General features: G+C 48.6%; 8 protein-coding genes and 2 long non-coding RNA genes across 12 annotated transcripts; 2 read left to right on the forward strand and 8 right to left on the reverse strand.

Moving 5' to 3' along the window:
* Positions 1–531: 531 nt before the first annotated feature.
* Positions 532–5,214, reverse strand: LOC136190165 (coiled-coil domain-containing protein 78-like). Of its 2 annotated transcripts, XM_065978251.1 has the most exons (23): positions 4,600–5,214; positions 4,366–4,547; positions 4,139–4,310; positions 3,924–4,085; positions 3,728–3,859; positions 3,542–3,628; positions 3,306–3,485; positions 3,154–3,249; positions 3,019–3,096; positions 2,894–2,941; positions 2,813–2,841; positions 2,677–2,761; positions 2,498–2,623; positions 2,259–2,449; positions 2,143–2,197; positions 1,940–2,002; positions 1,829–1,867; positions 1,569–1,606; positions 1,387–1,450; positions 1,210–1,301; positions 992–1,051; positions 702–781; positions 540–601 (listed from the first exon to the last, which is right to left on the reverse strand). In XM_065978251.1, exons 1-21 carry the CDS (start codon positions 5,203–5,205, stop codon positions 1,006–1,008), a joined length of 2,571 nt encoding a protein of 856 aa, XP_065834323.1. In that variant the 5' UTR covers positions 5,206–5,214; the 3' UTR covers positions 540–601; positions 702–781; positions 992–1,005. The 2 variants fall into 2 exon arrangements, with proteins under 2 accessions (XP_065834322.1, XP_065834323.1); XM_065978250.1 differs by having other exon boundaries at positions 532–601; positions 702–1,051.
* Positions 1,206–3,231, forward strand: LOC136190192 (uncharacterized). The gene is made up of 3 exons (XR_010670518.1): positions 1,206–1,307; positions 1,370–1,559; positions 1,615–3,231. It is a non-coding gene; the product is annotated as an uncharacterized lncRNA (long non-coding RNA).
* Positions 5,215–5,238: 24 nt separating the features above from the next.
* Positions 5,239–9,770, reverse strand: LOC136190162 (uncharacterized). The gene is made up of 24 exons (XM_065978248.1): positions 9,671–9,770; positions 9,535–9,604; positions 9,353–9,483; positions 8,891–9,047; positions 8,763–8,825; positions 8,652–8,713; positions 8,516–8,593; positions 8,415–8,463; positions 8,281–8,359; positions 8,111–8,216; positions 7,980–8,053; positions 7,811–7,913; positions 7,637–7,755; positions 7,477–7,568; positions 7,329–7,417; positions 7,202–7,268; positions 7,116–7,150; positions 6,939–7,071; positions 6,855–6,886; positions 6,732–6,801; positions 6,570–6,678; positions 6,258–6,504; positions 5,533–6,200; positions 5,239–5,468 (listed from the first exon to the last, which is right to left on the reverse strand). The coding sequence occupies exons 1-24, from the start codon at positions 9,713–9,715 to the stop codon at positions 5,318–5,320; spliced, it is 2,829 nt and encodes a 942-aa protein (XP_065834320.1). The 5' UTR covers positions 9,716–9,770; the 3' UTR covers positions 5,239–5,317.
* A 1,723-nt stretch (positions 9,771–11,493) lies between these two features.
* Positions 11,494–12,827, reverse strand: LOC136190186 (phospholipid scramblase 1-like). The gene is made up of 7 exons (XM_065978284.1): positions 12,657–12,827; positions 12,410–12,487; positions 12,167–12,359; positions 11,998–12,115; positions 11,842–11,944; positions 11,726–11,784; positions 11,494–11,677 (listed from the first exon to the last, which is right to left on the reverse strand). Exons 1-7 carry the CDS (start codon positions 12,802–12,804, stop codon positions 11,633–11,635), a joined length of 744 nt encoding a protein of 247 aa, XP_065834356.1. The 5' UTR covers positions 12,805–12,827; the 3' UTR covers positions 11,494–11,632.
* Positions 12,828–12,911: 84 nt separating this feature from the next.
* Positions 12,912–14,049, reverse strand: LOC136190183 (phospholipid scramblase 2-like). 2 transcript variants are annotated; one of them, XM_065978280.1, is made up of 7 exons: positions 13,902–14,049; positions 13,737–13,814; positions 13,493–13,685; positions 13,326–13,443; positions 13,167–13,272; positions 13,050–13,108; positions 12,912–12,999 (listed from the first exon to the last, which is right to left on the reverse strand). In XM_065978280.1, the coding sequence occupies exons 1-7, from the start codon at positions 14,047–14,049 to the stop codon at positions 12,973–12,975; spliced, it is 729 nt and encodes a 242-aa protein (XP_065834352.1). In that variant the 3' UTR covers positions 12,912–12,972. The 2 variants fall into 2 exon arrangements, with proteins under 2 accessions (XP_065834352.1, XP_065834351.1); XM_065978279.1 differs by having other exon boundaries at positions 13,737–14,049.
* A 30-nt stretch (positions 14,050–14,079) lies between these two features.
* Positions 14,080–16,519, reverse strand: LOC136190173 (protein wntless homolog). Its single transcript, XM_065978267.1, has 12 exons — positions 16,355–16,519; positions 16,022–16,300; positions 15,713–15,861; positions 15,535–15,660; positions 15,338–15,474; positions 15,240–15,280; positions 15,064–15,191; positions 14,915–15,012; positions 14,790–14,853; positions 14,593–14,733; positions 14,289–14,535; positions 14,080–14,232 (listed from the first exon to the last, which is right to left on the reverse strand). Exons 1-12 carry the CDS (start codon positions 16,452–16,454, stop codon positions 14,159–14,161), a joined length of 1,584 nt encoding a protein of 527 aa, XP_065834339.1. The 5' UTR covers positions 16,455–16,519; the 3' UTR covers positions 14,080–14,158.
* A 227-nt stretch (positions 16,520–16,746) lies between these two features.
* Positions 16,747–22,109, reverse strand: LOC136190159 (A disintegrin and metalloproteinase with thrombospondin motifs 6-like). Its single transcript, XM_065978241.1, has 22 exons — positions 21,795–22,109; positions 21,429–21,736; positions 20,901–21,045; positions 20,688–20,845; positions 20,542–20,634; positions 20,163–20,275; positions 20,043–20,107; positions 19,878–19,983; positions 19,692–19,826; positions 19,500–19,632; positions 19,320–19,436; positions 19,119–19,264; positions 18,844–19,052; positions 18,511–18,780; positions 18,369–18,452; positions 18,142–18,308; positions 17,927–18,083; positions 17,734–17,866; positions 17,453–17,675; positions 17,216–17,395; positions 17,015–17,159; positions 16,747–16,960 (listed from the first exon to the last, which is right to left on the reverse strand). Exons 1-22 carry the CDS (start codon positions 21,958–21,960, stop codon positions 16,839–16,841), a joined length of 3,375 nt encoding a protein of 1,124 aa, XP_065834313.1. The 5' UTR covers positions 21,961–22,109; the 3' UTR covers positions 16,747–16,838.
* Positions 22,110–22,682: 573 nt separating this feature from the next.
* Positions 22,683–25,025, reverse strand: LOC136190178 (exostosin-like 2). The gene is made up of 5 exons (XM_065978273.1): positions 24,704–25,025; positions 23,859–24,305; positions 23,727–23,797; positions 23,326–23,677; positions 22,683–23,208 (listed from the first exon to the last, which is right to left on the reverse strand). The coding sequence occupies exons 2-5, from the start codon at positions 24,301–24,303 to the stop codon at positions 23,051–23,053; spliced, it is 1,026 nt and encodes a 341-aa protein (XP_065834345.1). The 5' UTR covers positions 24,304–24,305; positions 24,704–25,025; the 3' UTR covers positions 22,683–23,050.
* LOC136190189 (NADH dehydrogenase [ubiquinone] 1 alpha subcomplex assembly factor 2-like) lies at positions 24,667–26,260 on the forward strand. Its single transcript, XM_065978288.1, has 7 exons — positions 24,667–24,946; positions 24,999–25,094; positions 25,543–25,583; positions 25,664–25,729; positions 25,788–25,806; positions 25,871–25,906; positions 25,956–26,260. The coding sequence occupies exons 1-7, from the start codon at positions 24,829–24,831 to the stop codon at positions 26,084–26,086; spliced, it is 507 nt and encodes a 168-aa protein (XP_065834360.1). The 5' UTR covers positions 24,667–24,828; the 3' UTR covers positions 26,087–26,260.
* LOC136190190 (uncharacterized) lies at positions 25,142–26,657 on the reverse strand. Its single transcript, XR_010670517.1, has 5 exons — positions 26,623–26,657; positions 26,486–26,566; positions 26,342–26,410; positions 25,842–26,266; positions 25,142–25,783 (listed from the first exon to the last, which is right to left on the reverse strand). It is a non-coding gene; the product is annotated as an uncharacterized lncRNA (long non-coding RNA).

Here is a 26,657-nt window from a genome sequence, read left to right on the forward strand (position 1 = left end):
CGACGTGCAAATCGCCCGATATCGCTCCGATGACTTCACCTCGCGGTTCAATGCGAAATGTGTTTCCATTCGTTTCGAAGACGCCTTCCTGCATAAACGATCAAAGCATACAAATGAAATTCTCTATGGTCTCTGTCATTGTTAGTATCAGCTACGGAACGTCCGGCGCCAGAAAGCGTCGCCAGATTACAAAGCCACTACAAAACCAACTCAATTATCGACAATTTGAATTTGAACTCGGAAGAAGGAGAACGGGGCGCATGGAAAAAGGTACTTTGACGTCAGACGCGCTAAGAAAAATACGGTAGCCTTTATCTTACCAGACCGCGACAAAGGGACACCGCCGCGAATGATTTCCGATCATTAGAGACGCGTCCGGTATAGTAGCAGCTGCTTTCTATGAATCGCTCCGCGCGGCTTCCATTCAAATGACGCTGCTCCTCAACGAGGAAGCCGGCGGCAAGGAGTCGGTTATTGCGTCGCAGACGGAGGCGGACTGTCTGGGCGCGCAAAGGCACCGTTACGGTGACCGATTCTGACGTTACATTCGGCAGAACGACGGAAACGATTTCGTTCGCGACGTCGGAGCTCGTCGCGATGCCTATAGAGAAATATAGCAATTAATCGAACGAGTGAAGAGGAGGAGGAAGTGCCGATCCACTTGAGACGAGCAACTATAAATGAATATCTATTTGGCTCACTTGCGGCGCTGGCTAGTAGGGAGGCGATCAAGATAAACGACGTCAGTTCGATCATCGCGCAGCGGCCGCGTTGCGTGGTACTGTATGCGTGGTGAGATACGCATTGAATGAATGAATCACGGACGAAACGACTTGTCTTATTTGCGCCTCGTGACGACGTCACAAACTCATTCTGACTTGCTAGTTTTTGCATGTGTAGTCCTAAGCAAACCTCCGGGACCGCGCCGATCCCCTGCCTTCATAATGCGCGCACGCGACCCCCGTCGTTTCGTCCGAAAGGTTTCTCTTACGTAGCGGTGTCGTGTCAATTGAAACTCTGACTTTTCTCCTCTGACCTTTTTCTCCGTAATCTAACACAAATTAGTTCTAGTGTATGGTGCTGGTTTGTTCGCGCAGGAATTAAATAACAATAACAATGACTGGGTGGTTCTGGTACATGGGCACTACGATGAGTCATGATGCATGCACCCCGCAAGACCGCTCGCAATAACGCACGGTGTTTGCCTACCTTGTTCGCACAAATTCGCGATACTTCTCGAGTTCCTCTTCGGCGACGGAACAGCGAACCATCAATTGGGCCCGTTCCACTTCCAGAGCGCGCTACGAGTAAAACAAAACATGTTTCCAAAAACGTCTGTTTTTCTGAGAACGAATGTTGTTTTTGAAAGTGACGTGATTGTTTTACCTGCGTCGTTCGAGTAAAATCTTCTAAGCGCTCCGTCAGATGACCCCAGCCGTTTTCGTTCGACCTGCGCGCATGCAGACCACAATCAGAGAAGCACTTGCAGCAAAACATGTACAAAAGCAGAAGCACGTGCAAGAGACGTCCGCGTGTGTGCATATGCGTAGCGGCATGAGGTATCTTACCCCGAACTTGGCTCGAGCTTCGTCAAATCGTTGGCACCCTACATAGACATGCAAAATCAACAAAAGCACTGCGGGTGGCGGAAAATGCGACGAAAGGAAATCGCTACACACGGCGTCGGTGTCGGCGTCGGCGGCATGTACATTCAATCAAGATACGAAAGCAATCAGTTCCCTTTACTCAATCGGAATATCTTCCATTAGCATGCACGCTAACACTTGGCGACATTGTGATGGATATTCGCGCGCGACCGTGTACCCACCTCGAGACGCTTCAGATGCCTTCTGAGTTCCGCAATGGTCTGCGCACGAGGAAAAATCAATATAAAAAAGAGTGAAACGAGACAATCGAGGAAACAAACAAAAGACGGCACCTGTTTCTGTTCGGAAATGATGTGATCGGCGTCCGACACTTGACGGGAGGAATCAGAACTGCCCTGTGAGAAAAAGACAACAGTGAGGAACGTCCCCGAAGTCGACGATGCACGGCGCGCAGCGGGAAGACCACTAAAACCGCTACGTCGCTCTGACATCCTATGTAGGTGGTCGACTCCTATCGGTTGCTCTTTCGCCTTACCAGAGGAATTTCCGCTGGTTTCATCCCCAAATTCGACAGCTGACGTTTCGTCTCCCTGACGAGGAGGTCGGAAAAGACAACTCAATTCGTACGCTAATCGATTGCAAAGACCCTACAGGTAAGCGGCTTCGAGACGATCGCGATCGCGAGCCGCGTCGTCGGCCGCCCGTTTCGCCGTCGTCTCTCTTCTCTCCAGTTCGACGACTTTGAAGTCGAACGACGCGCGAATGTCGCGAAACATTGCGTCGACGAAGGACTTGAGAGTCGGCTCGTGCCGCTGATCGCCGTCAAAAGACGAGGCGAAATTCTTTGAAGACGTCATTTACGAATCGATGCAGCTGAGTGTCTCTCTCACCGTGACGTCGTAAATGTATCGTTTAAGACGCTCTTGAAATTCGTCGGTGAGCTGATTGAGTTGAGTCTCTAGACGATATTTCTCTTTCTCCAAATCCGAACGAACGGTGCCGAGCGTCAAAAGTTCCTACACACAGAGATCCCTAACAAATCCAAAAAAAAATCATCATTATCTCCCACATCAGACTGCTTCTCCACGGTTCGTTTCATTTCCTCCAGGATACGACGAACGCGAGATAGTTCATTTTTCAGCGAAGCCGACTCTCTAACGAGGCGTGAACGCGCGAGCATACGGCGACGTCCGCTTTTTCCTCACCGTGTCTTTTCCTCGCCAACAAAAGGCGGCTAGAAAAATCAAACACGTCACAAAAGCACTTGTGAGTCCGTCGCTAATCACATTTGCATCGTATCCTCTCGTCGCCGTGACGTCAATAGCGGGTTCAGTCTAGAAGAAACCGGACGACACGCGAAGCCATCAGAATTCAGAAATGCAGAACGCCAAATGAGAATGAGAACTTCCACCTCGATTTCTGTTGTTTTATTCGCTGTGGTTCGAAACCGTTCTACTTCTCGACTCGTCGTCGTTACGTCGATCTCATCCTATAGAATAAACCGTGACGTAGTCACACGTTTGTATTTTTTCTCTCTTTCTCTCACAGGAGTTTTCTCTAGCTCGTCGACGCGCTTCGCTAACGACGCTCTAGCGTTGATTAGATTGATCATTTCGATGCTCAACTCTTCGTTTTTCTTTCGCTGAGCAAAATTGCCTCAAACGTCTATTGAGTATTCCTTTCGCGCGTCCTTTTTACCTCCGCTTGAAGTCGGTCTCTCATGGACAGATAATTCGCGTTCAGCGTCAGGTGTTCGTCTCTCAGATCCTGATGTTCGACTTTGAGTTCGTCGAACTTGGTCTCCGCTCTCTTCGACGTCTCTTCTTTCCGTCGCGCCTCCTCCTGAGCGACGTCCAGCTCGTCTTTCAACTTCAAAACCTAACGTGGACGTTGACGTCAAGTATTCTCTTCACTATTCCAACTTTTGTTCGCACTTGCGTCTCCAGTTCGTGTGTAATCTCCGTTCTTCCTTTCTCCAACTGATTCTTCTCCAGTTGGAGGTCGATAACAGCTTGAGCCAACTAGAAAAAAAAAACAATAACAAGCGTCCCTCTCTTACAGAACAAGTAAGGAAGCAACGGCGTAACGTTCATTTCTTCGACCGCGAATTAAGTAGCCACCTGCAGTCTTTCCTCTTCGCTGCTAACCAGCTCTTCCGTCTTCTTCGCTTTGGAATCGATCAACTCCTGTTGCTGCGCTTGAATCCTCGTTAAATGCGCCTCCAAACGTTCGTTCCTCTCGCGCAGACGAAACTACGGTAGTCATTATCAAGGACCCGCGCATTCGTTCGTTCGTTCGTCCCCCACTTTAACGTACCAGGTCGCCTTCGAGTCGAATCGCCTTATCCTTTGCCTGGAGATGTCCACTTACGCCGCGTCGCGACGCAAGTTCCGGCGGCCCACTCGGCGCTCCGACTTCGCCGACGATCGACCTCCTCTTCAAATTCAACATAGCCATTCTGTATCGAGTCAAAAGCGACTATCAAAAATCAAATACGAACGTCAATTTCGTCTCAATTGTCTAGCTTGTACCTGAGCTTCTCGGGTATTCTCGACGGGAAAATTGTCGATCTGAGCGAGCTGTTTCGAAACGCGAAGGGAAACGCTCGTAGCGCTCGTTTCGTGCGACTTGAACGTGACCAAAGCGCTCGTAACACAATTTCCTCCGAGCGCGTCATCCATCAACAGGGTCAACTTGGAACCACTAAAAAAAGTATGAAAAAGTCCCCCTTGACGGACGGACGGACGAACGAACGGACTCGTAGAATGCCAATCGGTCTCGCCCCGTCGACGGACGCGTCATATTCGCGACGAGTTCGTCGAATTTCAGCAGGGACGTGTTCAGATGAAGTCCCCCGCGTCTCCGCGCCACTTCCGCGGAGCCGATCAATCTATCCGCCCCGGGCAGACAGAAGACGTTAAAAATAGCGACCACGCCTCTCTACATTAAAATATAATATTTTCCCAATTAATGATAATTGAAACGTCTTGACTTGTGAAGTCATGGTGACGGAAGCGACGATCGTCGTGGCGTCGCGCGATCGGCCCGTTTCGCGCTCCTCGTCGCGTCGACGTTCGACGCCGGCGCGAAACGCGTCGATCGTCTCGTCGCCGTCGCGCAATTCGACGCGCGTCAAATTGGCGACGTGATTGCCGCGCGTCGGATCGTTCGTTTCGACGTCGAGCGCTTCCGCCGCCGACGCCGAGCGCACTCGGAGAAGATCGCGAAACGTTTCGCTGTAGATTTCGTAGAGGGAGAAGTGAAAGCGAGCCGATTCGGAGCGATTGGGCGAGCGAAATAGATCGCCGAGCAGCGACGGCACGATTCCGTCGGCGTCGTCGTCGCCGTGCAGGCCCAGCGCGCGCGATTTGCCCGATTCGGCTTCGCCGAAGACGATCAGCGACGCGTTGTAGCCGTGGAGGAATTTTGGGAGGAGTTCGGCGCCGATTGTACTTCGATACACTTCGGAATTCGTCTTTTCCGAGCCGAAAACTAACTGGAAGTGGGGATTGGCAAGCGTCGACAGCTCGACGAGTGACGTCGACGACGTGTCGAGTCTCATTGACGGCGAAATCCTCGCGTAAACTTTGACTTTCATTTTTTAGTGTCCCGGATTGTATATCGCACCAACAACACTGTACAAAAAATAAATTTGAACGAAACAAACCTTTGAATTAAAATATTATTGATAGTATATGAGCAAACTAAAATCAAGAGTCGTGCTTATTTCTCGGTATCGAAACGGCTCCCAGCTTGCGAACAAACGGCACCCGGTATGACGATCCTATTTCGTTTCTCCGCATCGCTGTCCTACTTGTGCCACCACCGTAAAATCTCATCTCGTTAGACGCGACTGCCTGCCTACGAAAAAAAAACAATTGCGTTTGCTTACATGAAAACTGATGCAACATTCAATAGATCGAACCTCTTGATGACCGCCGGATCCGTTGCAGACATTCCTCGCATTGCGGACGATGTCGACGTCGCCGTGGAAGGCCGAGAGGCGGGAGAAATCCGACGTCCGGTTGCCTGCACGTTCAACGACGACGACAGCGACGATGCGGCGGCTGTTCGATTGTCGCTTTTTCTCTCCCTCCGAAACAGCAGTTTCGCGGGGCGAAACGCCTGCAGCGGCGGATCAATCACAACTGGCCGCACGGATTCGCCGGCTACCCAGACGCGATCGACGGCGGCAGGAGCGGGAGCGCTTTCGTTGCCGCTGCCACGACGAACAGGAAGACCCAGTCGAAGTCGCAACTCGATGTCGCTGCGAGGACTCAAAACCGCCGCCGTCGCCGGGCTGCTTAATCTCGTCGAACGCCGATGATGAATATCTTCGTCCGAGTTCGACGATGACGTCGTGGCGACATCGTGCGGAACAAAAACGGTGACGGAGGCCGGAACGGTCGCGTCGTCGGTGGTTTCCATTTCCGATTCTTCCGTCGTCGTCGTAGTAGTAGTAGTAGTCATTGGTTTCTCCTCTTCGTCCGTTGTCGAAGCGGATAGCAGCTGCGCTTCGCTTTCAGTCGGTTGGATGTTGGATGCACTTTGAAGGTCGACTCGTAGACTAAATCTTGAAGGCAACGCGGACACCTGAACCAAAGCGCGTCAAACGCATTTTATCTCCGCGCGGACGGATACGATGCTCACCGCGGGAGACGGTTGACGCTGCGACTCGACTAGATCGTTCGTACTAGGAAACGGAGACGACATCGGAGGCGGACACGGATCGTCGTTATGCGAGTCTAGAATGCCGTCGGTTCGCGTCAGCATTTTTGCACGCGCTTCCGACGGACTGGGCATAGGCGATGTCGTTTCAACGAGCTTCTGTCGACTTTCCTGCAAATTCGACATGGAGAAGAGTAAGCTCTGCGAAGACCAGGCCGTTTTGGGTGCTCTGAATACACACAGAAATGATAGATAGACGCGAGGGAGAACGATTACGACTTCATTGAGCCTCACGTCTTAGCGGAAATCCCAACCGGTTTCCAATATCCAGCTGTATCCCATACAAGCTTCTTACTGCTGAGATACTCGTAGTTCTCTTCGTCTTGAGATGCGCTCGTAGGAGCTACGATAAAAGAGATGCCCCGACTACTTCGACGCGTATAGTGAAAAACGTACAAACTGCTCCCGAGGTCTTTTGCACGAGGACCACCTCGCTGTCGGGAAGGGCAACAACGCGACCAAGTTTCTATAACATAAAGCAGAATAGCACAGACGTAACGAAATGTAAGACGACTCTACCTCTTTTCCAAAAAGTACGCTGTCGCCAAGTGCTAAGCAAAACTAGCATCTTTCTTTCTTTGAGAAAGAGATGGTGTTCTTTACCTGGTGTTTTAGGTGACGAGCGACTTGCGTAGAAGAACGATCGACTGGGGCTAGAGGAGCGAGCTCTTGGCGATGATGTACTTGCCATTGGTGTATTAGTTGGAGACGAAAATGGTCGTTTCTTAGCCGTAGTCTAAACTATTCGATTAAAAAAAATTCCATTTGCATTTGCCATACCGTTTGCGTTCGATAACTTGAATGGCTCTTGGCTCCTAAAGGAAGTTTTAGTAAGGACGCGAGATCGGTTATTGGCATCTCCGTACGTGACGTGTCTTTCATTTCTTGCAAGAGAAGACTGGCAATTTGATGCTGAATCACGGACCCATCAACCTGGTGGCACAAAGAAATTGAAAAAAAAAAGAAATGAAACGAGCGTGAACTCCCTCGCACCCCCTCAGATCGCTCCGTCCACATAATCGAACGAACTTTGTCGGGAAGCGACGGATTTTGGGTCGCAGCGACGAGCAATTCCATTAGGCCTAACAAAAGAAAAATACTCAAGAACAAAACGTCGTCGAATGAATGAGCGTACGCGTACCGAGCTCTCTATCCATGTGAACGTAAAAGGCCGGAACGAGACAGAGGAGCTGAACCACTTCCGACGAGAGTAAACACAGCGCTTCTCTAGAGCTACAAAATTACGAAGCACTTCAACGGCAGAAAAACAATAAAGACTGCATGCATGCACACGCGTTTACAGTGATTTGGAAACGATTCGGTGAATGGGCATTGCAGCGCTTTTGAGAGGAAGAACACGAAGTAGTGTACGCGTAGCTTGTTTCAGTGACTGATAAAGAGTAGAATAAACGCCCCCGTTCTATTATAAAACAAATGTTTCTTTATTATTTTTTTAAATTAGTTTCGTCACTTACGAGTCCGCTTTCTCTGTCAAGTACGATCGCATTAAATAGCAGAAAGGCAGCGTGGAGTTTGCGACGCGACTCAAGTCGAAAAAAGGGCAAGCATTCCACGGGTCTAACAAAAGAGAAAATCCCCAAAGACTTAGTTGCATAAGTTCCAGGAGAAATATAGCTGATCTACCCAATCTGCACTAGTTTTGCTACTTCTAGAGTCGATTCAATGATGGTATGAGGCAAGGGAAACATAATTGATACCTGTAGTGGTGGTAGAAAAATTGACACAAAGATCCTCCCTATTTTTCAAAAGTTTACCAATAGCAGGAGTAAAAACATATTGCATCGTTCCACTTGGTCGCCACTTCTCATGTCCATCAGAAGCTCGACGTAGGGCGGCGGATGCACGTCGCGAACGCCCATCCTGTAGAAAAAGTAAAATCAATGAAATTGATTCATTGATTCGTTCCACAAAGAGACGAACTTACTGCTGTAGATGTCGTGCAGCCAACAAGAGTTCCTGCTGAAAGTCGTACGCTAAATATTGAAGTCGTCGCTCGTCAATTTCTTGACACAAAGAACCCCAGTTATACCAGAGCATTTAAACGCATTACAGTTTTACCTCTCGTTTGGAAAGCGTTGGCAGGAAATCTCTTCATCATATGTGTAGTCTACATCATGTGACGGTGCTTTTTCAAAATCGACCTTCTCTTCCTGTCTTACCCTTTCGCCGAAGATGCCCGTCACGGAAAGGTTCTTCATGTGAGTCGGAATGAAAAGAGGCTCGCCCAGCCTGCGACGCTACACACGCATGAAAGAATTATACTGGAACCGGTGTCTCTAGACTCCTCAGGCGTACCACTGGTCTTCTCCCGCTTGAAGACTCCTTGAAAAAGGCCTGAACTCTTTTACGCTCTGAAGCTAAGAAAAAATATATTTATTTGCTAAAACGTAGTTTCTTATTAATCACCGGTGATAAGAACTCCGTCCAACATCCAAGCATTCGGGAAAATGTCTATCACTTGAAGACGATCTGCAACAAAAAGGTCCCGTCTGTGAATGTCACGTTTTTCAAAAAAAACGACGTCTTTTTCTGACAGTTTGGATCCTTTTCGAGTTTCGGATTTCCGTGCAGTCGCAAGTCGACGACGATCATGTGCCGTATCTTTCTCAATTCGGACCAATCAAGTTGATTCGACGACAAATCGAGCGTTCCGAGCGCAATAAACTTCGACAAGCCGTCGAGACACCGAATCTAGAGAGAGAGAGAGAGAAAAAAAAAATCGACAGAGTTCTCGTAGGAATCGTCGTGTCCGCGATTCACACCACAAGGCATGGCCTCATGAATAAATTAGGAGTCGACGTTCGTTCGCTGCACGAAACGACGTCGCGGAAAATCGCTCGGCAACGCGCAGCGAAGGATTTGCCGCGAGATTTTCCGGTCGCGACGTGTAAATGGGCGGGGTTCATAACAACGTAACAAATACGGTAAGCGAAAACGGCGCCCCTCCTCCTCCTCTCCTCCTCTCCTCTCGTCGTTCGCCCCCACGCGTCGCTCACCTTGTTGCGACTGCAGTCGATTTTCCACAGCGCCGCGCTCTGTTCCACGCCGTCGATCGATTCGAGTGCGTTGTCGCCGAGGAAGAGGTGAGAGAGCTTTGGACATAGGGCCAGTTTCGAATCGAGGCACACTGCAAGGCAGTCATGTTGGCGTACGATCGCCAGCGAGGACTTTTTTGTACCGATTGACTTGTTGGAAAGGTCTAAGTATTCGGTCGAGTCGAATGGAACGGACGAACAAGACTTCAGCATCTGAAAGAACGAGAAAACGCTATCGTGGAGAGATCTTTTGAGCCGCTCGGACGATCTGATGCCAACCTGTGAAGTCAGTCTCATTTTTCTAGTGAGTCGGGAGACGTGCATGCGGTCGAGTGGAGGAGATTTTCGAAGAAGCCATCGACGCGAGGGGTTGGAGGCGGCGATACGCAAGCGCGTCGCGAGGATCCCGCACGTGATCCACATTTGAAATGAAATGTGGCATACAGACAGACGGTGCAGACTGTGCAGTTACTATGCCGGCCACACAACAATTTCATATATTCGTACAAAACCTAGACAAACAAAGAGATCTCATCCACGAAAAGAAAAAACCTACGGCGGTTCCTTCAAATAGGGAATTTTCCTCTTGTAATCTAAGGAAAACATGGTTAGGTAAGGCCATGTCTCCTTGGCTTTTTTTAGCCTTTGAGTTCTCTTCTACTTAGTTAATAAGCAAAATTCAATTTCAAACTAAAATAAAGCAAAATGGCTTTAGCTTTTTCCAAGGTAACGAAAAACAACATGGAATTTCCTAAAGTAATAAGGCCATGGGATCACATGATGGCTCACAAAAGGCCATCATTATCTAGTTACTTACTACTTGGGGTGACACATAACTACTGTACCCCTCAGTTCAGTTCAGTTCTGAACTGAACACAGAACTGCCCCTCCCCCAAATCTAAACCTCTGTCTCTTCGGGCGATCGTATCAGAAGGCACATTATCAGCTCGCAGTTGGGTTTGCGTGCTGGAAATCGAGCCCTGGGAAATGAGTCTGTTGTACCATAGATATAGGAGGGTTACGTGAACTTCAACTATAGAGGACATCAATGAGGCCGTTCATATCAATCGTAAATCAGTATGCCAAACAACAGAAGCACAAAAGAGCCAATATGTTCCTATTTAGGAACATACCTAAAGTCCATGCAGTAGCGGCCTCGCGAATTTTTCTCTTGTATCCGGCTAGAAAGTAGAGATCGTGGCACTGCAAAAGCTTACTGTCCTGAAAACAAGGCCACACATAGCAATTGACCAACTGCTCATACTTTGTCTCGCCTTGTTTGCCCGACCAATCAAAATCAACAATTTTAACAGAACCGTTGGAGCAGACAAGAATGTTGGGGCCTCGAAAATCTCCGTGGACATAGTCCTACAGCTCAGTCCTACACACATAGTGTACGTACATACATAGGGCTCATGTTTAGGATCCTAATTAGGCGTTCTCTGATACTGGCTTTGAAGTTTATTGTATGTGTAGGCAGAGATTAAATATTTAATCTCTGGTTTAGGTATGTCCGGTATGTGTACGGGTCATATTTACTGTTACCCGTACACGCGTACATACCCACGCATATACGGCATATGCCCGCATATAGTTCCCGCATATACAGTACAGGGCACAGTACAGTGGCCAGTGCAGTACTGTACATGAGTGGATAGGATTGATTGTGACGTCAGAGCGTGACAATCAAAACAGTCGTTTCGGTTTCTCAGCGCATTTATAAAACGGAAAATAGCACAGATCAAGCATTTTTCCGTTCATCAAAGAAAAAACGCTTTATTCGCGCCTTTTTTGGGTCACCGTTTTGGGCCCATTTCGCGCATGCGCTTTACAAAGTAAGGGTTTTCCTTCCTATGTGACGTCACAATACTGTACCGAACAGACGTACATACATACATACACTTCCGGCCTTGAGATCCTTGAGATCACGTTTGAGAGCCGAGCCAGAGAGAGCCTCCCTCGCCGTTATACGGGCTCGCAAACTGCGTTTGCCATCCCGTACAACTGCGGTGGTCGGCTCAATACGCGGTATGGCGACAGCCCAAGCCTCGCCTTTTGTGCGCATTCCTAAAAACTGTTACCAACCACCAAAGTTGCGAATATCTGAGTAAACATAACGTTTTCTTTAAACTCATTCAAATAGACAACATAAACAGTGTAATGGAAATGACAAGAGAAAACGACAAAAAGCGCTTCAATAGCGTCAGATTTCGGCCCAGTAGAGAGAGGGAAATGAACGCGTCAATTAGCCCCGCCACCTCCGTTGTATTCATAGTACATGTAATCCTGCGCAAAACGGGATTATCTAATTTTGACCACAGTCTAACCACTTACAATCAGAAACACGGCAGAAAACAGGAGAGCTTTCATCTGGACAGACATATCCATTGGAACTAAAAGAAAGAACTTTTCAGAAAGGAACAATCAACCAGTAAAAGACTGCTACATACACGAAACGCTGAAATTTCCGGCCTTGGTCACCCATTCCTGCATGCAGCCTGACCACTGAGCAACAAGCTTGCCAACTTGATTGGCCCCATCTGCACTCAAGATCTAATACAACATACAAACATTTCAATGACACAGCCTTTCTCAAAAAGCCTTACCTCATATTCAGTATCAGCATAACATTTGCAGATGCAGCAGCAGCAAGGTCCCTTGATCAGAAGCTGCGTCACGTCGCTGGCATCATTGATGTACCACATGGGTTCATTGCAAGTGTATCTTGAATACAGATTATAGAGATTTCATAGTGCGTTTTATGTTCCGTGCTACTTTTCCTTGATGAATCCAAGAACGGACTTGTCCGGCCCTTGGACTTCCATGACTTGAAGGGAACATGGGCACAATCGGCCCTGGCAACGAAACGGACGTTCGAAGTGCAACACCTCGCGTTGGAAATTGTCGAGAATTGACATGGAAAAGGGACGTGCCGCTCCGCACCACTGACGCGGATAACAGTCACTTTCTTAATTAAAAAATTAATTAACAAAAATCTCATCCTAATTATTTGCGTACTTTCGGCTGCAAAGTAGACCTGCTGTCCCATGGTATTTTTGACGATGTACCTGTTCTCCATTTCGAACCCGGTCATAACTATTAGGGTACAACAATAAACGACCACACCCAGTGCAACGACACCGTAAAAAGCAAATAAACAAGCGTGAGAACGCGAGAAACCGTTCAAACGGCGGTTTATTCTGCTTTGGTAACGTCCAAAGCTATTCGCGAGAGCAATCTAGACGCCTTCTGTAGTTTCCTGTACCTTCGATTAGCTCGATCATCTGCTGTATCAAGAGCTGATCGACTTGAGTGAAGTATTCGAGTCCTGGCGGGCATCCGGTCACTCCTTCGGGCATCGGCATAAGAGCGACGCCGGGTTGCGTCGTGATCGGCGCTTTCTGGGCCTCCATCGTTCTTTTATCCGGGATTGTCCGTGACGCCAACAGTATCCGGGATTCGAAGCGCGTCGTGCCTCAAGTAGGACTTGCTTATACGAGTTTACCTCTTAGTTCGACTATAATGATTACGTGCCTACACGCGAAACGAAGATTTTAATTAAAATAACCAGCGGAGAAACGTCAATTGTACACATAGTACATGTAATTCTGCAGAGAAAAATATCAAATTTCGTAATAAAGAGCTCTGAACCGCTTACAATCAGAAATACAGAAGCAAGAAGAAGGGCTTTGATCTGGACAGACATATCCATTGGAACTAAAGAAGAAAGCCCTTTAAAAATTTTCAAATCCGCTACAAAAAGATAAATGCATACACGATATGCTAAAATTGCCGGAGGCCTTGCCGTAACACTCCTTAGCACAATCTGACCACCGAGCAACAAGCCTACCAACTTGAGTAGCCCCATCAAAACTCAAAATCTATATAAAATGTGAAAATTCGTACAAAAAAACTGGATATCTCAATTCTTTACTTCATAGTCAGTGTCAGAACACCATTTGCAGATGCAGCAGCAGCAAGGACCTCTAATGATCAACTGCGTCACGTCGTTGGCATCATTGACATGCCACACGGGTTCATTACACGTGTATCTTTAATTAAACATATTATACAATAGGTACATAGCTCTTCAATTCCGACCTCTCCTTAATGAATCCAAGGAGAGACTTGTCTGGTCCTAGGACTTCCATAATCTGTAGGCAGTTTGGGCAGCATCGGCCCTGGCAACGGAGGGGACGCTCGAGGTGCAGCACTTCACGCTGATAAGAGTCAACAATTGACATGGAAAAGGCGCGCGCTGCTTTAAAGCACTGACGTTGAAGGCACTCACTTGCTGCATAAAAAAGGAAGGATAATAGTCATGTACGCTATTGTCTATTTGTACTTTCGCCTGCAAAGTAGACCTGCTGTCCCTTGGCATTACTTATGACGAACCTGTTCTCCGTCTGGAAATCGGTCATAACTATAAATAACAACCTACTTATTAATAAAGAACGGGTCTTTTGTCGCTGCGAGAACGTCACAAGGGTGTTCACACCACCAAATATACCTCGAATTAGATCGATCATCTGCTCCACAAAGAGCTGATCAACTTGACTGAGGATTTCGAGTCCTGGCGGACATCCGTATACACTTTCGGGCGGCACTTGCATGGAAGTGACGCCCGGCTGGGTCAAGATCGGGGTCTTCTCGTCCATTCTTCACACTACTCCGCGTGAGCGATCATGTGAATTCACTTCCCACTCACTCACTCTCGTGAGCTCTAGTAGTCGATTAATTAACTAAAGCTACCACACGTAAAGCAATTTATAATGAATCATTGCCAGGAATAGTCTTTCTTTTATGACTTTCATCTGCTTTCACCAATAACGACGATTCACCTAAAACACCCCTTATCACTTTCACATTTCCCCAAAAATTGAAAAAAATTACAAACCGGTTGAGTGACCGTCGTCTTCGACTTTGCTCTTCCCGGGAGAATACAGAATCATGACGGCAAGGGCATAGAGATTCCACAGCCCGTAAACACCAGTATACAGAGCACCTGAAATTTCAACCGACTTCTCGCCATCTATATGTTTCCACTCGGCCTCATTGAACGAATGCGTCACGTAGGAAACGCCGGTCAATACGATCGTAAGCAATGTCGCACCGAGAAGAAACTTGAGTCGATACGCACGACCCTTCATTAATTAATTAATGAATCATAAAAGACCTATCCTTTTCTCCGTTGTTCTTACTTGATGTCTAAGTTGCGCCACGCTTCCCTTTTGCATCATTTCGGCTTGCAGTCGAATTCGACGAAAAGTGAGAGCGATTAGCACGACTAGAGCGACAACGTAAAGAAAACACACGCAGCTGAGAAGCATGAAGAACGCCCACTATCGGACACAGTCTCGTCATTATCTAATATTAGATTGTTCGACTTGTTTCTTACGAGAGTGTACGAAGTCGAAGTCTTTCCCCAGTACGTAAAAAAAGGATTATTAATTATGCTCCCCCTTGGAAAAATTTCATGGACGAGAGGCGTTCGCTATTAATTAATTAATTAATAAATATTACCGTTCAATGAGGCCATATGCGAGTATAGCAGCCGACGTTAGAACGATGGGAATTAAAAAGAAACGATACGATTTCAATGACGTCACCCGATCTTCACCCTAAAATGCAATTAATTCGAAGAGCAGAACCGTCGTTGGACGTTCGCTCACATAAAATTGCTCGCAGACAAATATGAGCCAGAAGATCGTGAGCATGCAGTAGAACAATCCCTGTCGAATGTCAGCCCAGAGACTTAGCCAGGGAGCGTCGACCCACAAAGATATCCAATCAATAGGAACTAAAAAAAAGAAATATCTATATATGTAAATTTTAGAGAGAAACCCACAGTTTAGTAGGATCAGAGATAGTCCCAAGCAGAAGATCAATCTGAGAAAAGAACGGTTGCTGTCCATCGAGAGTCCGCGGATAAATAAGAAATAGAACCTTTCAATAGGCCAAGACTGTCTTCCTTGGCCAAAGATTTTCTTTCCAAACCATATCACTGCAACGAGAAGTACCGGTGTCAAAATAGTTTTGATTGAGAAAATTATTCGCATAAAGGCGGGTCGCCAGTGAACCACCTAGGGGAAGGAGCACAGCAATACAAATATTTATAGAATTAGCCGACTAGAAAAACTTACACTGAACCAGATATCGCCCACTTTATTCTGACCCAGTCCCGTACCATGAACCATGTTGATTAGATAGTACTTGTGATGCGAGCTCATCAGTTCGAAAAAAGGAGCATCTGAGCAACCGTGACTAGTCTAATGAGAGCAAAGAGGAGACGTCTCTCTAATATCCAATATTATTTCCTACTGTCGAGCACTCGATGTCTCGTTGAAAGTTGATAATCGACTTCGTGAAACGCTTCCATGAGTACTTCTCGTCGTCAGAGTTTCTATTGACGACGTCCACGCTATTTGCATACCACAACCGCGCCGAAAATCCAACAGTGAGAGATCGATCTAAAATGTAGAGTCCCAAAGATTGTCACCTCTTTGACGAGTATTGTAAGAATGCGTACAACCTGGGGGGGCCAAACATGCAGTACAAAAAACGTTTTGTACGCACAGTAAGGGATGCGTTCTACGTTAGGCCGAATGACACTAGTCGCGTGTAGTCTACCTTTGTCCGGCGGAGTGAGCAAGTCGATGTGAAACGAGCTGCCGATCCACTGGAACCAACGCGACATAACGACGTGACTACGATCGAGTGGAAGTTTGGCGTAGTAGACGATCGAGTCGCCTTGAAGCGACTTGTCCACCTCCGTCGTCAGATGATCGACGTGATGGGGACAGTTCGAACGATCGACGGGATTCTCGAGACTCTGCTTCGCTTTTAGCTTGCCGCGGCGAAGAGCGCAGCCGCGAAAGAGTAGCATGTGGGATGATGTCGGCGAAGGGCCTTCGAGGGGAACGAGCTGATCCTGAGGACCACTTCCTCTTATCTTTTGCTCACCTACGCCGCCGGCGATGAAGAATCCGGCGAGAGCGACGAGGAAGAGGACGGTTGCGCTGGCGAGTTTCTTTCCCGAGAGTTCTTCGAGGATCGTGGTCATGGCGTAAACAATGGCTAGAGGCTGCGGTCTGCGCAGGCACTCTCCGACTTCGAAAGGCGTGGAAAGCTTTTCAATCCATCCGGAGGAGGAGCGACGGCTATCCGGGTCGCTAATTTGCGCGCCAATCATACGGTCAAGTAGTAGTAGAGATCAACTGAAGTGTTAGCTGATCAAAGAATTTTTGGCATCTGCTGGTATGGCGAGCGCTGTCAACTAAGCGGAGTCATCGAAAACTGTCGGCACACAGAATAAAATAACAAGATGTTCACGGTTGATACGACAAGGCATGCAATATTGTACGTCATGTAAATTCTGATTCTCGGTACCATTTCAAATATAGAGTGTTTTTGAGTATAAAAGTTTTAGTTTATAAATCTACAAGTTCTAGACCGGCTGCTTATCATATTTACTACACGTACATCTGCAGATAATTGGAATAAAATTTAAATTGTCGCAGCTTTTGTTAATCAGTTGACAGTACTTGGGCTCGTCAACGGAATTACAGTCTGCACCAAGAAGCAAATTAGCAACAGTGAAAAAGCGAATATTCATAGTACAACCTTGTACGCATTGACTCGGACAACGATCTTTGTCACGCGGCTTCGGCACAGGAGAGCATTTCTCGTCATCCAAAACTTGCCCATCGTAAGACTTACACGTCACAGTCCTATACTTCTCTCGACGCCTTCCACACTCTCCCGTGCACTAACAATAACAAATAGAAAAACATTATGATGAAGAAACCAATGTACGTGACTCACTTCGCCATACGGTCCTTTTACCCACGTCGGTTTCGGGCATTTCGGCCCCGCTTCGCACATCTTCGTCTCATTTGGCTTCGGGCCAATTGAACTGCAATACTCGTTGGCCAAACGTACATTACTTGACATACACGTCACGGAATGATTTTGCTTTCGGTTTTCGCCACAGTACGGATAGCACTGAAGAAAAAATAGTTCTGTAGAAAAATCTTCCGTTTTTAATTAATTAATGTATACCGGTCCCCATGGCCCCTCTTTCCATTCTGGCGGACAGTCCGACATCCTACATGTTACCACTTTGGCTGGCATACTTTTGTTTCTCTTCAAGCAAGCCGATTCGTTCAAAATGACGGACACTCGATCGTTTATTATTCTAATGCAGTAAATCTCTCGCTTGCGAGTTCCCTGGCCACACGTTACTGAACAGGGGTATTTGACACTCGCCAAAAATTGAACTCGACTGCGAAAAAAAGGAATGAAGGAATCACGAAATACTTTTCAGCGAAAAATTCTCGTACTCGCAGGGCGGACCGACGCACGACTTGAACCGGTTCTTGGGTCGAGGTCCCAGACGGGAGCAAAACTTTCGACTCACTTTTTTCGCTACTCCGAAACGATAGCGATAGCAGTGAGCCGACTGCGTCCGATTGCCTGCGCATATATACAACGTCTTATACGCACGAAGAGGGGAACGGCTGGCCGGAGGCGTACCATTTCTGGAACACTTGGCCGAACAGCGCGACCACAGTTCGCCGTACTCCCAAACGTATTCGTCGATCGCGGAACTTTTTTCTACGCTGTACGTGTAGTTCACGGCGACAGTGAGTTGAGTTCGTACATGCGGGGATCTCTCTTTTGGTACAAGCAACTATAAAACGCACTCTCCACGAGGGGCTGAGACACGCGCGACTGCGAATTCAACTCACGGTAACGTGCACGGCGCTTTCCGTCGGCCCGAGTGCAGAAAGTTTCTCCGGCGCTCCGTCTATTCTCTCATAAAAGAAAGTCGTGCCAGCTATGAAGTAGTCCAGAGATCTATTGAGCGAATTAGTAGCTCCGTTTAAATAGTAGTAGCCGCTTTCGTTTCGCACGGCTGAGAAAGAACACAAGTAAATACTACTCCAAAAAAAAGATCAGCTGTTAATCGTCTCACCGAGATAGTTCACCGTTGTCTTTTTCTTATGAACGACAATGCTTGTCGCACCTTTGGGGATCTTGATGACGGCGACATGTTTATCTACGAAGAAACGCGGATGCAAAAGGTCATTCGAAGGCCATACACTCTGCAGTCCGACCTATACTCTGAAAGCGAGGCTCCAACTTGATGGTTCGCTTTATCGTTTGACAAAACGACCCGTTTCCGCCGCACACCCGACACACGTCCTCCTTCACGTTCGACCCCTCTTCGCCGTCGCAGCCGAACGGCACGCAGCGACCTCGAATACAAACGTCGCTCGAGCCGGGAAAGCACGGCGTGCCGTCTCGAACCGGCAACGGCAATCTTAGTTGCCAGCCGCCGCGATCGTTCGTATAGCAGGTCAACAGGCAAACTCGAGAATTGTTGCCTGTATAGAGTACACGCGTTTTCAAGACACGGTGATAAGGGAAAGGAGTCGTTCGTATCTTACGCGTTTCGTGCGCGGACTTCCAAACTGCCGACTTTTCCATAAAAAACGACTTTTTCACTTCGGCAGCGTAACTGGCACTGTTTAACAGCAGACGGCACTGTTCGTCGCGTAGCAACCGATCCGTGCTCTTTCGCCCGCGACACGGCTTCCTATTGCAAAGCCGATAGCGGATCGAGCGACCGGCGCAGTGAAATCCGCCGCCGCTCGGCCTGCAGCGTTCAGTGAGTTAAATTAGAAAAAAGTGACGAGCGACAAATTCTGCATTGGCAACTCACGGAGGATTGTTGCACTGGCGCACGGACGCTTCGACTCCTGTCCCGCACGTGTGACTGCACTCGCGATAGCTGCTCCACTCGCTCCAACTACCGTTCGTAAAAGCCGGCACCGACGACGGCGTCACGCAACGGCCCAAGTAGCACACCTGAACGTACGTATATGTATCATTTTAATCCGAGTAGTCGAATAAGACAACCTACACCAGGCTGGGCGGACGTGGCGTTCTTCAGTGTACAGGGCGAACCTTGGGCGAGCGGTCGATACGTGGCTTGGCACGAATGATCGGCGTTCACACAGGACAACATGTGACAAGCGTTCTAAAGTGCACCGTTTCAATTCGCGTTCTTTCTCTCTCTCTCTCTCTCCTTCTCAGTCTCTACCTCTACGTCACACGCTCCATTGGTAAAATTTTGCAAGCGGCACTCGTCGTCCATCGACGAGGCGAACGTCGAACTGACCGGTAAGCGATGGGAAAAATTTGGAACGTTTTTCAAGCACTCTCCTTTGCCGTCGCTGAAACGCGATAGGAAGCTAGTACAATTATCGCGAATCTTTTTGTGAGAAGGACTCACTCGAGGAATTGCCTCATGGCATCGCGACTGCACTTGGACCACGAATTCGGCAGCGACGATGCTCTCAATTTCGGAGCCATCAATTTGCCCGACCGATGACAGCCGTTCGTCCCGCTGTCGTGCACCATTCCAAAACTAATAGGAGGAAAAAGTTTGTCAGAGAAATTTTTACGCTACGCTCCCTACTTGTGGCCCATTTCATGTGCGACGGTGAAGGAGAGAGTGAGACCCGTGTCTTGACTGATTCCGCAAGAGCTCGCCTTGTTGCACATGCCACCAATGATGGCCATGCCTTTGAGGAGAAAAAGTAGTAGACAGATCGAGAGAGGAAACGGCTCGTTCTCTTTATACCAAGATTGTCGCATTCTTTCCAACTTCTTTGACCAGTCGTTGATATCCGCTGGCACAGATCCCTCCTTGTAGTGCGGTGACCGAATCACGAATGACCACTAACCAACTTGACGCACTCACCTCGTTAAAAGGATTGCGTTGTCCTGATTGCGATCGACGCCCCTTTCGCGCTCTTGAAACTCGCAAAAGCGATTCAGCACGGCATGAGCGTCGTCGGACTCGTCCAGTTCATGCTATATGACACGCGCACGTAAAGCTGCTAGTAGCTACGATATCGCGCGTCGACGAATCAGCGGGTGGAATGCTTGAGGGAAATAACCGCAAGCCCTAACTCCAGGGAGTGAGGATGGAAAATTCATGCAAGGCATTTTTATCTCAATCAACGTGCAAATATAGCGTGAATCCTTTCTACGACTCCCACCTTCATTCTCTCCCGCCCTTCCCTTATTTTTCTCGGTCGGGGGGCGTCTATACCACCATATGGTCGTGTTTACCTTACCTTATGGACGGTTTCGTCGTCGAGCAGTTCAACGCCGACCACGGCAATATTGACGTCACTTCCAAGGGAAGCATCCCTGTACAGAATCGACACCTAAGTCAATCGAGAAAAAAATAGCGAACGAAACATCAAGAAATCAGTTTCACCATGTTCATTATGCAGAGAACGTAGTGAGACACGTCATCGCCGTAGCGATCCGTCATCGTGTCGTCGACGTAGACGACGGTTTCGACAGTCCACGTTTCAGATCGTCGACGCCTACGTCCAACTTGTGGAACGACGTCCTCATCTTGGGCATCGTTGTCTACGAATGTCGTCATCGTTGAACCTAATTTGGCTAAGCAAATTCGGAAACCGACCTCGACGTAAGCCCTTCTGCCAGTCGAACGACGACGACGACGTAGAAGAGCGACGATAGACGACGTGGTCGTCGCTCCTATTTCCGTCGATTCGTTGCAGCGGTTCGATGAAATAGTCGTCGTCGTTTGTGGAGAAGAGACCACGCTGCGCGACGTAATGAAGAAATGCATTAGAGCAACCCCCGAATCATTTAGAGTAGATCCTCCCCAACGGCGACTAGCAACGTTTATTGTTTTCTTGCGGGGCGCCCCGCACCGGTCAATATGTTAGGGGCACGCGAAAGAACGCAACCGGAAGCAGGGTAGTTAGCACGCGTCTGAAATAGTACCACTTCCCTGCAGTCGAAAAAGGGTTCGGGGCGTCGTACGCGAGGGGATTTAATTGTCTATATGCACAGCTGAGAGGTCCCTTGTGTCTATGGTGTGACTAAGAGACGTGTGATTGAATCGACTTTGTCAATCCAACTAGGAGGATGCGTTCCACTGGTCATCAATGCATACGTTCAATCCCCCCTTTTTGGTTCTTACCAAACCACCGCCGCATGAGCTCACGGCCGCACCGGAACCACGATTTCCACGTACTCTTCCGACGTGATAGCAGCTTGTGTCGATGTCGATTGTCGTTTCGTCGACGCGATGCTGTCGTCGACGTCGCACGGCGAATTCCGCCGTAACGAGACGTCGATTGGGCGTCAACTCCAACTGAAACGTCTTTCCGAATGCTTCGATTGTATATGCAACGTTGTCGTCCGCTCGTCGGCGAACTCGATCGTTGCCGGCACGGGAGCGCCGCGGTTGAACGATCTCGTAATTCTCCAAACGACGCAGAAACGCCGCTAAAAAGACAATGTTTACATACACAGGACTAGCCGTCCCCTTCGACGCTTTTTCAACCTTGCTCCGAATGGAGTTTTGACTGTGACGGCGGCCGTCGCGACGACGATGAGGACGACGACGAAGGCGACGACGACGACAACGACGAAGCTCCAAGGCTCCAAGCGATCGCGGCGACGGACGCCGCAATCGTCAAATAGACAAGGACAAGTGATCGTCCTCGCATCGATGCTTCTACTGGGACAAATTGTCGCGCGTGCTTGCTATAATATGTCCGAATCGTGACAGAATTCGTATAAGGGAGGAGAGAAGCGATGTTATTCTAGGCGGCCAACGAGGAAAGTAGTAAGCATGTCATTAGAGAGCGTCAGATGGGAAGATGATGAGCGACGGATCAGATACGTCCTTATATTCCCCGGGCGCCGTGGACGGGGCAGACCGGGGAGCTGAACTAACTCGCCGCTAAATAGAATTACCGGCCGCCCACCGTCGTGTCCTGATAGCCAATGGGCTGCTCGCAGACGAACGAGCTTGAGTAATGAAATTTCGACGAGGAATGCAAACGCGGGAGGAAATGGTTCTTTGAAAGAGCTCTCTCTCTCACACACACAGTCTCTATTAGCGTGAGACTGGAGGTCTTAAAGATGCGAATTCGGCCCTTCAACCCACCATCTATTTCTGGTATATGCACTTCGCGGTCGAACTTCCCTCTGGCCATTGTCCCGCGGTCGGTGAAAATAAATGACCGACGCATAGCCCCGGTCCACGCGAAAACGTCTCACATAGTTAGAAACGACTAGCGATGGGTGCCGATGGTAAATGGGTCTCTCTAATCTTGATACAGCCTATGCTCCGACGCTCTAACTGCCCAAACAGACATTACTTAGTATGCAAAACTGCATAAACATCAAGGACGACCGTTCGTACAAACGCACCCGAAATGAGACAACAGATGCCCGCAGTTCCGCCGGTAACGGACGTGGCCTACACCGTTTACTAACTCAACCGTAGAAGGGAAAAAAACACTAATAGCTTGAGCCGCCGCTAGCACATCTATCTCCCAAAGGAACTGAATCCACTAAGCGGAGCTCCACGCGATGCGGGGTGTCGAGACAATTAATTTGTCTCTTTTTCTACTCCCGATTTTCCTGACTGGTTTTAACCGCCACAAAAGCCTTTCGCCCCCCGCCCGACGAAACTACAAAAACTGGGACAAACATCGCGTGCCGATGAGCCAGATGTTTGCAGCTAGAGGATGTGATTTGAGAATTACCCTAATAAGGATGGCGTCGACTTTCCCCGAAAGAAAAGACGAGCTACGACTTGCATGCAAAACACCTACCGAACCGAGAAACTTGAAAGTTGGAATAGGGAAGCGTCAGACGACCGCCGTACATATCGGCGAGCCGATTTAGACAGTACGATCGCTCTAGCATATGATCGGCGGCGTGCCACATGCCGCGATAGCCCGACTCTACAAAAGGGGGACAACGCTAAAAGGGACATCCGCCTCCTGTTGTCCTACACTACACTCGGTCTCATGCACGTGTGGGGTACCTATGTGCATACTGTATAGGCAAGCCCAACTCACCGGCTTCGGACTCCAAGTTCCTGAGGTCGTGGGGTCGTACGTACAGACCCGCGGCGCGCTGTCGCGGAGAGATTCCCGACGGCGGTGAACGATTTAGCTCGCGCGCGACCATCACGTTGAAGGCGATGTCGTCGCAATTCTGCGTGTCGTCGATGAGACGATGCACGGCGGGCGGCAGACGTTCGAATAGGCGTAAGTATTTCTTATGAATAAACGCCGCTCCAATTAATACCATTGAATAGCCGGCGAGACCGTAGTCGGAATCGAGTTCGTGACTGCCGTAGCTGTACACGCCCGACTCGGCGACGACGTGTCTGCGCGGCACAAAGCCGACTATTTGATCGGGAAATTCCTAAGAAATTTTATCGAGCGGCGTTAGTGTGGGACGATAAAGGAATTGCCTGCCAAACTGTATAGGCAAACGATACGTCGCCGGCGCTAGTCATAACGTCGTCGTCCATTACAAGCACAGCTGCGTGGGTGGCGCGCTTTGCAAATCAGACAGACAGCGATTGGAATGAAAGGAATCTCACCCTCTGTTCTAATCTCGCGAAAATTCTGAAGACGATTTCGCATCTTGTTCGCCGACTGCGGGAGAAAGTCGACGGGTACGGGATGGGGTTGGAACGAGTTCCACAAGTCGATCGGCGGCGTCACGCCGACGTTGTTCCACACGACGACGATTCGATCGACGTTGGGAATTGCCGAGTAGTGATGCAGGAGTTTGAGAAGGAGATCGGTTCGATTGTACGTTTGGAGTAGGACGGTGAACGAAGGCGGGTGGTTCGACAATGCGTGACGATTGGAGACGGCGTTGGATGTCTTCTTTTCCCAGCTGCTCTTGTCGTTCGGTAGGGCACGCAGAAGCGTCACGCCTAGTGCGAAGAATGCGACCAGAAAGAGTAGGGTGAAATAAGATCGCGTTCGAAATTGTCGTCCGATTGACGGCAACAGTTTCCAAACGAAAAATCGACGCATTGCTATAGATAGAAAGAAAGAAAACATGTTGTGTGGTGAAGCCACACGATCATAGGGTAAATGCCCCTAATTAATTAATCAGTCGATTAATCAATGGAAACACGTACAATGGAAAAACAGAAAGGCTTTAGAGAGAAAGAAAGGGTGATGATTTTCTTTGGGACAGCAGCCATAAATAGCAGCCATAGCAGTCTCGTCGGAAAGCAAAACAAGTAAACACGTTGAAATTACGGTCAAGCTAGGCACTTAGTGGTCTGATTGCTCAAACATCAACGCCACGGGCGCTTTCTTTACACATTTAGAGTATATAAGAGAAGCGCGATCGAGACTCAAGTGGGCAAACGGACATTCTACTGCCCTTTGAGATCATTCGAAGCAACCAACACATGCTACTACCTACCAAGCAACTTTATCGACGCCGAAAAGTCCACTGGAACATTCGATGGAGGAAATAATACGGTTTTCTTTTTGAGCTCTGATTCCCGGATAAAAACACAAACAAGGCCCGTACCTATTCGATTGTTTATGTCGTGGAGAGCGGCGTTTCGGCGTCTTTTCGGGCCGCAAGCGTCTTTAGTTGGACGCGACTTGAAAGGAAATGAATATTTCGAGTCTGTGAAATTAATGGAGGGCGCCGGAGAAGGTTCTTCGCGATTCACGACAAACGGCTTTGACCGAAACGCTTTTTCCGAAAGGCGGCCAGATGCAAAGACCTAAAAGATACATGGTTCCTCCGCGAAAGGCAAAGTTGCACGACTACGACGAGGACACCATACCAACGGAATGGCAAAGTGAGCGCTGAAAAATTAATTCCCAAGGGGGATCGGTCTTTTGCGAGCAATCAATCTCAATCAATCACTTCCAAAGCAGGTAGAGGACTGCAAGCACTCTAAACAGTCGTTTAGTTGCCTCGACACAAGATGCAACTAGAGCAATTAGAGCTTTTGCAAATAGGAACTAAAGTTTTTAGTCTAGACTGCGAAATCGAACAACGGCCTCAAATTCGCGGAATCTAGCACTCCCGCGGATCTAGACAGAAACAGTGCGTCCGTTTAAGAACCCAATTAGGGATGTCCCCTCTGGGCTGTTTGGCATTTTGTATTGGGACAAACTTCCTTCTCCAACGTAAACGGTGCGGTCTGTTCGCATTTCTTTAGCTGATACATAGTCGTGCGTATGCGCCTTGTACTCGTAAGGGGAAGAATGATATTGCATTCGATATTCGTTTCGTTGTGCCAGGATGGATGCGCCACTTGCGAAACGATCCGCCGTCAATCGAGGTACTGTATACAGACGACCGCACAGCGCAGGAGCTTCCGTTTGCATAACTGGCTGCGTATCCGTGTCATTTGAAATACAGGAATTGCAACTGACTCGACACAAAGCCGTCGCCGTTCAAAGGCGAGCGAAAGAACTGGACGCACAGGTAGGCAAACAGCTCAACGCTTCTTTACACGGGAAAACTTGTGCGTTTGGTATTCTAGTGGAAGACAATTCGCGAAGGTACAGTAAGCGAAGGTCGCCCCTTTTCTGAACACCTTTTCTTTTGTGTTGTGTTGTCGGTCAGAATCGCTCAAACGCACCACGTACACCCAATCGCAAGGTAAACACATTGCTTTAAAAGCGCCTCGCCGCAAAATTTATCATTTTAGGCCACGCATCGGCGCCCTCGACGCTCGATGCTGCCGCCCCCGTCGTCGCCGACGACGACGACGACGACAGGAGAGATCCAAGAAGCGATGCCAAGACGTTTCAACCTGGCTCTTGGCGACCCAATCAATAAACAATTACGAACACAACCAAATAAAAACACTTTAGTTGGCGACACCAACTTACCTGGTTTACTCTAAACCACACTACGACTACTATACATGTTTCATGTTCACCGTCATAGGCGAGCAGCGTTCCTTTCGGTCTGAAACACAAACGATACGACAGATTCCGCCGACAATATTGCCTCGTCCTGAAACAGATAGAATCCACATGTAGAAGAATAATTGATTAGTAGAAGGAACAATTGATTAGAGCGTCGGCCCACCTCGATTGTTGACTGGGAAATCGGCTCAGCGTATCGTCGCCAGCTCGTCAATTCACAAACAGCTTGTGCCTAGGTAGATAATAGACGAGTCATCCGCTTCATCGCTTCCACCCCCCACCGGTGCACCCCCACCCCCTGTCGTACTCTGGATCTCGATGGATTCAACGTCACGGCGAGTTGACAGGATCGAGCCGGCTCTCGGTCGGCGGCACCCAACGGTTCGACCTTGATAAAAAAGTATGCAAGCCCTTGGGAAAGATCCAGCGCGCCGGGGAGCTCACCCGCTGTTCGGTCGATTTGAAAAGTAAGTCGTGCG

This window comes from Oscarella lobularis, chromosome 8 (assembly GCF_947507565.1).
Source record: "Oscarella lobularis chromosome 8, ooOscLobu1.1, whole genome shotgun sequence".
Classification (NCBI taxonomy): domain Eukaryota; kingdom Metazoa; phylum Porifera; class Homoscleromorpha; order Homosclerophorida; family Oscarellidae; genus Oscarella; species Oscarella lobularis.

What these genes read in the sequence shown, in the direction of transcription:
- LOC136190165 (XM_065978250.1), bottom strand. Translation starts at nt 5,205, where the DNA reads ATGAAAGTCAAAGTTTACGCGAGGATTTCGCCGTCAATGAGACTCGAC. An exon ending in CACACGAACTGGAGACGCAA is followed by an intron (nt 3,486 to 3,541) that starts GTGCGAACAAAA and finishes CGTCCACGTTAG; the next exon opens with GTTTTGAAGTTGAAAGACGA. An exon ending in GGCATCTGAAGCGTCTCGAG is followed by an intron (nt 1,607 to 1,828) that starts GTGGGTACACGG and finishes ATGTCTATGTAG; the next exon opens with GGTGCCAACGATTTGACGAA.
- LOC136190162 (XM_065978248.1), bottom strand. Translation starts at nt 9,715, where the DNA reads ATGCACGTCTCCCGACTCACTAGAAAAATGAGACTGACTTCACAG. An exon ending in GGACGGAGCGATCTGAGGGG is followed by an intron (nt 7,269 to 7,328) that starts GTGCGAGGGAGT and finishes TTGTGCCACCAG; the next exon opens with GTTGATGGGTCCGTGATTCA. An exon ending in AGCGTCAACCGTCTCCCGCG is followed by an intron (nt 6,201 to 6,257) that starts GTGAGCATCGTA and finishes GCTTTGGTTCAG; the next exon opens with GTGTCCGCGTTGCCTTCAAG.
- LOC136190186 (XM_065978284.1), bottom strand. Translation starts at nt 12,804, where the DNA reads ATGGAGGCCCAGAAAGCGCCGATCACGACGCAACCCGGCGTCGCTCTT. An exon ending in GATGATCGAGCTAATCGAAG is followed by an intron (nt 12,488 to 12,656) that starts GTACAGGAAACT and finishes GTACCCTAATAG; the next exon opens with TTATGACCGGGTTCGAAATG. An exon ending in CGGAAATTTCAGCGTTTCGT is followed by an intron (nt 11,785 to 11,841) that starts GTATGTAGCAGT and finishes TCTTTCTTTTAG; the next exon opens with TTCCAATGGATATGTCTGTC.
- LOC136190183 (XM_065978279.1), bottom strand. Translation starts at nt 14,049, where the DNA reads ATGGACGAGAAGACCCCGATCTTGACCCAGCCGGGCGTCACTTCCATG. An exon ending in CTTGGATTCATTAAGGAGAG is followed by an intron (nt 13,444 to 13,492) that starts GTCGGAATTGAA and finishes GTTTAATTAAAG; the next exon opens with ATACACGTGTAATGAACCCG. An exon ending in GTTCTGACACTGACTATGAA is followed by an intron (nt 13,273 to 13,325) that starts GTAAAGAATTGA and finishes CATTTTATATAG; the next exon opens with ATTTTGAGTTTTGATGGGGC.
- LOC136190173 (XM_065978267.1), bottom strand. Translation starts at nt 16,454, where the DNA reads ATGACCACGATCCTCGAAGAACTCTCGGGAAAGAAACTCGCCAGCGCA. An exon ending in GCTCACTCCGCCGGACAAAG is followed by an intron (nt 15,862 to 16,021) that starts GTAGACTACACG and finishes TCTACATTTTAG; the next exon opens with ATCGATCTCTCACTGTTGGA. An exon ending in TGGGCGATATCTGGTTCAGT is followed by an intron (nt 15,475 to 15,534) that starts GTAAGTTTTTCT and finishes TCCTTCCCCTAG; the next exon opens with GTGGTTCACTGGCGACCCGC.
- LOC136190159 (XM_065978241.1), bottom strand. Translation starts at nt 21,960, where the DNA reads ATGCGAGGACGATCACTTGTCCTTGTCTATTTGACGATTGCGGCGTCC. An exon ending in AAAACTCCATTCGGAGCAAG is followed by an intron (nt 21,737 to 21,794) that starts GTTGAAAAAGCG and finishes TTGTCTTTTTAG; the next exon opens with CGGCGTTTCTGCGTCGTTTG. An exon ending in GGCCAAGTGTTCCAGAAATG is followed by an intron (nt 17,867 to 17,926) that starts GTACGCCTCCGG and finishes ATATATGCGCAG; the next exon opens with GCAATCGGACGCAGTCGGCT.
- LOC136190178 (XM_065978273.1), bottom strand. Translation starts at nt 24,303, where the DNA reads ATGCGTCGATTTTTCGTTTGGAAACTGTTGCCGTCAATCGGACGACAA. An exon ending in TCGCGAGATTAGAACAGAGG is followed by an intron (nt 23,798 to 23,858) that starts GTGAGATTCCTT and finishes CCACCCACGCAG; the next exon opens with CTGTGCTTGTAATGGACGAC. An exon ending in TTGCCTATACAGTTTGGCAG is followed by an intron (nt 23,678 to 23,726) that starts GCAATTCCTTTA and finishes AAAATTTCTTAG; the next exon opens with GAATTTCCCGATCAAATAGT.
- LOC136190189 (XM_065978288.1), top strand. Translation starts at nt 24,829, where the DNA reads ATGTCGTGGAGAGCGGCGTTTCGGCGTCTTTTCGGGCCGCAAGCGTCT. An exon ending in AATGGAGGGCGCCGGAGAAG is followed by an intron (nt 24,947 to 24,998) that starts GTTCTTCGCGAT and finishes TTTTTCCGAAAG; the next exon opens with GCGGCCAGATGCAAAGACCT. An exon ending in CATACCAACGGAATGGCAAA is followed by an intron (nt 25,095 to 25,542) that starts GTGAGCGCTGAA and finishes TCGTTGTGCCAG; the next exon opens with GATGGATGCGCCACTTGCGA.